The sequence below is a fragment of the Acomys russatus genome, chromosome 6 (genome assembly GCF_903995435.1).
Source record: "Acomys russatus chromosome 6, mAcoRus1.1, whole genome shotgun sequence".
NCBI lineage: Eukaryota > Metazoa > Chordata > Mammalia > Rodentia > Muridae > Acomys > Acomys russatus.
The window spans coordinates 76220757-76229846 of record NC_067142.1 but is presented as its reverse complement, the minus strand read 5'-3'; the positions used below and the strand labels follow the sequence as shown (position 1 = coordinate 76229846).

At 45.8% G+C, this 9090-nt stretch overlaps 1 protein-coding gene across 1 annotated transcript in view; it reads right to left on the bottom strand.

The window, feature by feature from the left end:
* Positions 1-1395: 1395 nt before the first annotated feature.
* Positions 1396-9090, bottom strand: part of Dnah14 (dynein axonemal heavy chain 14) — a 212252-nt gene continuing 204557 nt past the window's right edge. Inside the window, 6 exon segments of the mRNA XM_051148372.1 lie at positions 1396-1599; positions 1879-2025; positions 4788-4790; positions 5822-5985; positions 6556-6689; positions 7631-7743. Coding sequence (XP_051004329.1) covers positions 1396-1599; positions 1879-2025; positions 4788-4790; positions 5822-5985; positions 6556-6689; positions 7631-7743 — 765 coding nt within the window.

Sequence of the window (9090 nt, the reverse complement as noted above, 5' to 3'; positions counted from 1 at the left end):
GCCATTTCAGGCTACTATTTTTTATATATTTTTTGACTTACAATTCAACAGTATTTTTGCTACTGTTTAGCTCATACAGTTTATACTATTTTGTATCCTATATGTCTTTAAAACTCTCTAGAAAGGAGTTCAGCCTGAAACACTTTAAGGAGCTAATTTAAAACTGTTGTCTTCTGTTTCAGTTTAGTATATATGCGTAGCTAGTTGCAGCCGGCCAATTCTGGTGAGGTTGGTTAATTCCATAGTAACTGTAGGACAAGGGGCAAATTTACTAGACTTTTATATTCAAAGCTACGTTGTCCTCTGAATCTTCAACCTAAGGAATGTAATACATACAATGTATACATTTGGATTCCTATTATATATATCACACACGAGCCAGATGCAAAGTGCTCCTTCTGCTTTGCAGCTTAGAGTGTATGTAAAATAGCTGTGTTAATGTGATCATGAGGTGACACTGCATTCTGTAATTTTCAGACGCCTTTATGAAATTGTCATTGTTTTACTAGTATTGAGGTCTGCAGTGGGTGTTTTCCTGTTTTGCTCTTCTCTTGGTGTCGACATGCTATGTGCTGAGCTTACAAGGAAACTTTGGATAAGATTAAAGAAGTGGGTTATTTGCCTGGCAGTGAGAAGAGTCTGTGATAGGACAGTGCCACAGTGTCTGGATATCAGGTGCAAGTTTTTAATTTGATGTTTGGCAAACTTTGTAATAAAATTTTAGTTAAAAACAAAACATTGAAAATAAAGTGTTGCTTTGATCACTTGATAGCCTTATTTCTTTTTGCCCATAGCTTTGGGGTACCAGCGGTAAGGTGGCACATTCTTTGCTACCCTGACCCATTTTTTTCCCTAGGCTTATTTGTTTGGGTTTTTCTGAACTGCAGGAACCCAGGGACTTCTGACCAGCAGGTTTATAGTAAAGCAAAGGATGCTAGAGCCTGACCCAGTGGTGGTTCATTCCTGTGATTGCAGCATTCCAGGAGGGCTACTTAGGAGGGTTCCCATGAGTTTGAGGCCATCCTGGGCTAGAGAGTGAAAACATGTCTTGAGAAACAGAAACCCAGCAAACAACGTGTTAGAATTAGAATCTGAGGGTTTAGGGCTGGAATATCCAACTCTTAAAAACTGGTCGTCTTTAGTGTTTGCTGTTTAAGAATACCAAGTACATAACAGCCGTTGTAGGCTCTGTCACACTCTGAAGCAAATATATATTAATAGCAGAAGCATCTGTGTTCCTTTGAAAGACTACAGACACTGCTTACCTGTCAGAAGTCTCCCGCGCCACGCCTGCCGTGTATGGCTGTTACAAGGCTGTTCCCCACATGTGCGTGTCCCGACGCCTGTAAATCCAGGCAAAGCCAAACTCACGCTGGTTTGGTATGGCTCTTTATTTCATTCACTCTTTTCACACAGCAGTGCAACCTGCATGGTGATCCAGTGTGTAGGCGGCTTCTTTGTTGGCAAATGCACTGACGTCAAGAAATGTATTGGTAACCCAGTAACACTTCTTGACCTCTCCGGTGTCTGGAAAACTGGACACTCAAAAGTATGGAGTTCTGAGTCCGTCTGGTCAGAAGCACGGTATGCTTCAGTAATCTAAACATAAAGGTTCCTAGTCAAATCACACAGTTAAGAAAGCCAACCTTTTCTGTGAGCGCGTTTGAGGGTATTTGTGATGAGTATGCACTAAACATTTAACGATAGTGCAGCTGCATGCTGAAATTTTATTTAGAGAAGTTAAAGATAACTTGGCATTGTTAGATCTTTAACAATATTGGGCTATTTTTGTCTAAAGTACTTTATTACATTTCCCTCATGGGGTGGCAGGTAATGAGAATTCGAAGTTTGGGATTCCCTTACCAAGTAAATAATTACCTTTGTTGGCATGAAGTGGATGTCAGGAAATTCAGAGCATAACTTGGTGGGCAGCGAGTCTTCCAGTGTGTTCTGTTGAGGATCCCACTGTGCTCCCTCAAGGAATAAACCAAAAATGTAAACTCCTTTGGGAGCATGTTCCTGGATCTGATGAGAGAATGAAGGGTCAGGGGTCTTCTTTTAGAGGTCATGAGACTCAACCGATACTGCTGCCCCCTCCCCAGTGTGGTACGTCTCTGTTTTATGTTGCTCTGACTGCTTAGGTGAAACCAGACTTAAATTTCTAAGTCAGCAAGTTGTGCTCAAACCTACCAGCCTTTCCCAAGGGCTCCCTTACACAGTAAGGATTTGGAGATTGGAACCAGGCTATAGCATATTGATACAGGAAAAAATAAATTAGCTTAGAATAAGTTTGGATTTCTGGCCAGGTGTGGTAGTGCACACGTTTAATCCTAGCACTTGGGAGGCAGAGGCAGGCGGATCTCTGTGAGTTCTAAGGACAGCCAGGGCTGCTACTCAGAGAAGCCCTGTGTTGGGGGAGTGGGGTTGTGTGTGTGGAAGTGTAGTGGTTTGAATAGGAATGACCGCCGTAGACTCATGCGTTTGAATGGTCGGCCCTTGGGGAATGGCACTATTAGGTGTGGCCTTGGAGGAAGTGTGTCAGTGTTGGGATGGCCTTTGAGGTCTCCTGGGCTCAAGCTCTGCCCAGTGTGGAATTCGAGTCTCCTGGCTGCCTTTGGATCTGTCTCCAGCACCATGCAGGCCTGAATGCTGCCATGCTTCCTGCCAGGATGAAAATAATCTGAAACTATAAGCCACCCCCAATTAAATGTTTTCCTTTATAGGAGTTGCCTTGATCGTGGTTGTCTCTTCACAGTAATAGAACCCAAACTAAGATGAAGAGTTTGGATTTCTGATGAACTCTTAGGTAGAAAATGGCATGTGCGTCCTGGGTAGCAAATGTTCATGCTCCTGCTGCTCTTGGGGCTGAGGGACAGGGCACATGAGCTTTGCAGTGCTCTGGGGGCTGAGGGGCTGAGGGACAGGGCACATGAGCATTGCAGTGCTCTGGGGGCTGAGGGGCTGAGGGACAGGGCACATGAGCATTGCAGTGCTCTGGGGGCTGAGGGGCTGAGGGACAGGGCACATGAGCTTTGCAGTGCTCTGGGGGCTGAGGGACGGCACATGAGCATTGCAGTGCTCTGGGGGCTGAGGGGCTGAGGGACAGGGCACATGAGCGTTGCAGTGCTCTGGGGGCTGAGGGGCTGAGGGACAGGGCACATGAGCTTTGCAGTGCTCTGGGGCCTTTGCTTCTCCTCTGGAGAACCTAGCGAACCCTTAAGGATGCATCATGGGCACTGGTACCCTGAGCTCATTGACCTGGGACTACTGTGGAGACAGACAGGCCACAGTGTGCTCAGGACAGTTTTTAGCCTGTATATTCCGCTGGAATATGACCATGTCTGGAAGTGTAAGCTAAATGCCTAGAAACAATTTGTATTTTCACTTATTCTATAAAAGTTTTCCTGGAAATGATTTTGTACGATGCCTTTTATCGTTTACCCCTCACCATTTAGGTAAATGACAAGCTTCAGTCAGCGCACTTGTTCTCCTGTTGCCTTATTTCTTGGAAATCTGTGTGTTTGGTAATATGATTTCTACTTATAATTCTATCATCTGGTCATGGCAGGGTTTCCTGTCGCCTAGGCTTGTCTTGAACTTGTTTATGTAATTGAGGATAACCTTGAACTGCCGATCCTTTTGCCTTCACATCCCAAGTCCTGGGATCATAGTTGTGGGCCACCACACCTAACGTAGGAATTTTCTCTGAAGAACACTGTAAGTAATTGTACCAGAGAGCCATTTAAAAGCAAATGGAAGCTATCTTACTTTACCCTAAATCAAACTTTGTTCTTGGTGTAAAGCAGAAAGAGGTGAGAACCTGCTTACATATAATACAAACTTAAGCCAATATTACGTTAATGATGGAAAACAGCACTTTTCCCTGGCCTAGCCAAGGGTGTCTATTGTCTTCACTCATACTGAGTAAAGTGACCAATAAGACAAGAGAAAGGTATAAAAGTGATAAATTAGGAAGGAAGAAAAACTTAGATTTTTTTTTTTCTTTCCTTCCTGTGTTTAAGACCATGACCAAAAACAACACAGGGAGGAAAGGGTTCTTTAGTTTACATGGGCCCTCTCCTCTCTTCTTACTCAAGGAAATGCCTACAATTTGAGCTATTTTCTCCTTTGAGGTTTTTTCCCCCCAGATTTAATTTTAAAAAATCACCTAACCAGGACACTATCCCTTATTTTATCCTTTTGCTTGTTTTTGTTTTTTGAGACAGGGTTTCTCTGTGTAGCCTTGGCTGTCCTGGACTTACTTTGTAGACCAGGCTGGCCTCAAACACAGCGATCCACCTGCCTCTGTCTTCTGAGTGCTGGGATTGAAGGTGTGTGCCACCACACCTGGCTTTTTTTTTTTTTTTAAGGATGTATTTATTCATTTTATGTGCTCTATATGTAACTACACCTGCCCGCCAGAAGAGGGTATCAGATCTCAGTTTTAGATGATTGTGAGTCACCAGGTGGTTTCTGGAGTTGAACTCAGGACCTCTGTAAGAAGTCTGTTCTTAACCACTGAGCCATATTTCTTTTTTTTTTTTTTTTTTTTTTGGTTTTTCGAGACAGGGTTTCTCTGTGTAGCCTTGGCCATCCTGGACTCACTTTGTAGACCAGGCTGGCCTCGAACTCACAGCGATCTACCTGCCTCTGCCTCCCGAGTGCTGGGATTAAAGGTGTGCGCCACCACGCCCGGCTCTGAGCCATATTTCAAGCCCTATTTTTTTCTCCCCCATAGACAGGGTTTCTCTATGTAGCTCTGGTTGGCCTGGAACACAGAGCTCCACTTGCTTCTGCCTCCCGAGGGCTGGGATTAAAGATGTGTGCCACCACCACCTTTTTTTTTTTTTTGAGACAGAGTTTCTCTGTGTAGCCTTGGCTGTCTTAGACTCGATTTGTAGACCAGTCTGGCCTTGAACTCACAGCGATCTGCTTGCCTTTGCCTCCCTAGTGTTGGGATTAAAGGCGTGTGCCACCATGCCCAGCTCCCTTTTTTATTCTTAAAAGACCTCATGGACTCCACTAAAAAGCTTTCAGTAGAGCAGCAGAGGACAAAGTCAGCCTTCAGACAGCAGTAGATTTTAGAGGGAGAGGCAGCATACCCACCCCTTAAATCCCAGCACTTGACAAACAGGCAGACAGATCTCTGAGCTCCAGGCCAGCTTGCTCTACATAGTGAGTTCTAGGCCAGCATGATCTACATAATTTCACAACAGCCAGAGCTACATAGTGGGATCCTGTCTCAAAAAACAAAACTAAGTAACAGCAAATTAGTAGCTCTTGTCAGAACTGAACATGGAAAAAAAAACCTTACAATAACCTAAAAAGTAAAAAAAATCTGAGAATAGGCCTAATCATGGACTTAAAAGACTTCTACAAGAAAAATCAAAGATGATGGAAAGACGAGCTAGGATTAATAAGTGAAAATGGCTTTACTACTAAAAGCAATCTACAGGTTCAATATAATACCTACCAAAATTCTAATGATAATCTTTACAGAACTAAAAAAAAAAAAAAAAAAAAAAAAAAAAAAAAGAAAAGAAAGAAAAGAAAAAAAAATCTTAAGATCTGTATGAAAACACTAAAGATCACAGATAACTAAAGCAGATCTAAGCAGAAAGAACACAGCTAGCTGGAGTTATGGCATTACTTGACCACACACTATCCTACACAGTTGCAGTGAGAAGGGCAGCCTCGCACTAGCACGAAAGCACATGTAGACGTGACGGCTCAGGGATAGGCCCACAGAACTAGGTGAGTCATAACTTATAAGTCCTAAAATGGAGGTTGGATCTTTTCCAATCTCCTCAGCACCCAGTACCTGGAAAGCTTTCCTGACTATGTGGAACCTCCCCTGGAGGAGTCTGGCAATAGGATCATCTTCTTGAGCTTTGATAGGAGGAATTACTTTGTGAGTGAAAGTGAGGTCTTCTATGGAGATTCCGTGGGTCCTTCCATAATCTTGAAGCACAGCAGTAAGAAAGGCTTGGAAGAAAAACAGTGCCAGAGTTTCTGGTAAGCCTCAGGTTTCCTGTGGGGTAGGAACTATGGCTGCCCCGTGGAGATGTAGGGAGGAGGCAGGAAGGAAAGGTAATAGGATATTGTGTATCATTTTACTCCTAGAGAAAACACTGCGTCCTAGAGGGAAGCTTGGTAAAATGCTGAGTGTTTGTGCCAAGCAGGTAGGGGGCAGCAGCCACTGGACCATCAATTCTTATTAGTAAAGAGTGCCTGCTCTTCCAGAGGTCATGAGTTCAGTTCCCAGCAACCACATGGTGGCTCACAACCATCTATAATGTGATCTGATGTCCTCCCAGGCAGAGCACTGTATACATAATAATAAATAAATAAATCTTAAAAAAAAAAGTGTCTGAGGTGTGGTGTTTCCTCCTGTTGTAGGCCTTACAGAAGAGGAGATAAGGAAAGGAGGTAGGGCAGGACAGGCTCAGGTCCCACAGGGCTGCAGCTGCTGCCTTCTGGGCCAGTGGTGGTGGAGTGGCTGAGTGCAGATGCTCCAGAGCCAGATGTGGGTCAGCCCTGGGTGCTAGCACTCACCTTGTGGAGAGAAGAAAGCAGAGAGCCAGTATCTTGCAGGAAATCCACTAGCAGAGTCACTCTCAATAGCATGTTTGGATCTCTGGCTGACCAAGGTAAGAAGCTGTCTCCAGGTTGTGACAAACATCATGTACCTGGTGAGAAGCCAGGGGACAGGGTGAGGCAGGGGACAGGGTGAGGCAGGGCAGGGCAGCTGAGGGCATAGTAGCTGCTCCCTGCCACCTGGCCCTGGCAGCCTCCTCCAGTCCACCAGGCAGCAGCTTTCACTACTCACTGCAGCCTCTTATTTTATACTCTGATGGACACTGGGCACAGTTTGAGGCCTCTCAGAGGAAAGGGAAGATGGGCTGTGGAAGCCATGGGTTTGGAAATGCCTGGCTGGGCCACAAAGAATCTAAGCACTTGTTTCTGCGTTGCAGGCTTTGCCCACAGCTGACACTCATGTGCTACGAGGCCCAGGAGGCAGCTGGGCACAGGCTGGACACAGAACCTCTGGGTTTGCATTTTAATGCTTCTGTGTTCTAGTTGTGACACCCTGGGTAAGTAATTTCCTGTGCTGTGGCTTACTCTTCTGAAACAGGATGATGACAGCATCAGCACCCACCTCCCATTATGGGACCACCGTGAGAACTCAGTGAGGGAGACACAACTAGAGTTTTTTTTGTTTTGTTTTGTTTTTTGTTTGTTTGTTTTTTTCCGAGACAAGGTTTCTCTGTGTAGCCTTGGCTGTCCTGGACTCACTTTGTAGACCAGGCTGGCCTTGAACTCACAGTGATCCACCTGCCTCTGCCTCCCGAGTGCTGGGATTAAAGGCTTGCGCCACCCTCGCCTGGCTACAACTAGAGTTTTCACACATTATTCCTCCACTCCCCCTGGCCAGTTTTTCAGGCATGGGGTGGGGTCGTGAGAAGAAACGCATACTGAGTAATTCCGGTTCTCAGCAGGTCTTTTGTTTTCTCATCTCAAAAGAAAGGTGAGAAAAACCCAAGAGCCTAAGCTGTGTGGTAAGTATGGGGGAAACTGACAAGCTCTGGCAGAAGCGGCGATGGATGGCAGCGTCGGCTCTTATGCCTACCGGTGGTGTATGGCGGTGTACGCCACTTTGGCCCAGGTGTTGAAGAAGTTCACCCGATGGATGAGGTCGCTCACCCAGGAGCTCAGGGGCTTGCAGGACTTGTAGGCATTCTTCTGCGGATTGAGAGAAGGGGGTGGGGGGTGTAGGTGTTGTGTCTGTAACTGTTTCTAGAGGGCATTAGGCACCTTTCTGCCAGGGACTAACACCTTGGCAGGAGATGCCGTTTTCCTGCTGAAAAACAGCGCTAAGCCTGAAAATTAGTCCTAAGGAGTTCCTAACTGGAAGTGCCTGCCCCGGCTACAGGCTTTCATTGCTCTTAAACGTTCACCTCTCACCTCCCTCTTCTCTCTGGGGACATTGTTTTCATGGGGATGCTGGGTGTTTAGCCACATGAACACCCTAGCCTTCCTAGGGCAAGTTACCAGCATCACATACTAGATGGTCCTTTTCTTTCCAGCCCGACAGAGCTGGCCTAGCCTCCTCCTGCTCACAGCCTTCACTGGTCAATTCTCTAATGCTGCGCCGCCCCTCAAACGTCAAGGGATGGAGGGAGCGGGGCTTGCAGTCCTCAGCTGCCTCCGTCTTCTCTTTACAGTAGGTGTCCTGTGAGGCATCCTGACCTTCTGTCCCCTCCTCTGTCCTCACTAGAAATCAGTGGTCACTCTCTTCTATGCTATGGCCGCCCTTAACCCCCCTCCCACCTCCAGGGCACCCATGTTTCTCCAGAATTCTGACTACTTCCTTTTAGATTCAACTCTCTGGCTCCTCCTTTTGAAGTGAATCCTTTTCTTGTCTCCACCCCTCACTCCTGGTGGCCCCTTTGTCTCATCCAGGCTGACAACTGTAAGTCTTGCCTAGAATTCTTTCACCAAACTGTTTTCAGTAGCTTCCCTCTGAAGTCCCCTAGCTCTACACACCTGTTACTTGTCTGAGCTGGACATGCCATTTAGATCTGTGAGTCAGACATGCAGCCACACAGCCACATGTCTGCAGCCATGTCACAGCCTCCCAGCACAGTGTCACCAATGAGCCCAGGAATCCTGTCAATTCTGAAGTCCTGTGCTACTTATATGAATGCTACATTTCAACTTTTCAGTAGTTCATACTGAACTTTTAAAGAATTAGTTGTCATTGATGCCTTTAGCCTGTTTCCATGTTTTCTACATAAGTTGTTGTTTTTTAGTTACTGTGGTGAACTGCAGTTTGCATAATCATCAAATGAGATACAGATTCAGTGGTTGTTAGGTGTAGTTACTGAGTTGGACAACCAATACCTCAGTCACCTTCAGCATATCTTCACCAAAAAACAAACCAAAGCAAACAAAAACTTGCACTGCTTTGTTGCCTGTCACTGCTGGCTGGGGGTAGCCACTGCTGGGTGGGCCTGTCTGTTATGGGCACCTCATTTAAGTGAGTTGCATACTATAGCCTTCTGTGGTGACCCTCTCATGCTCTTCAGA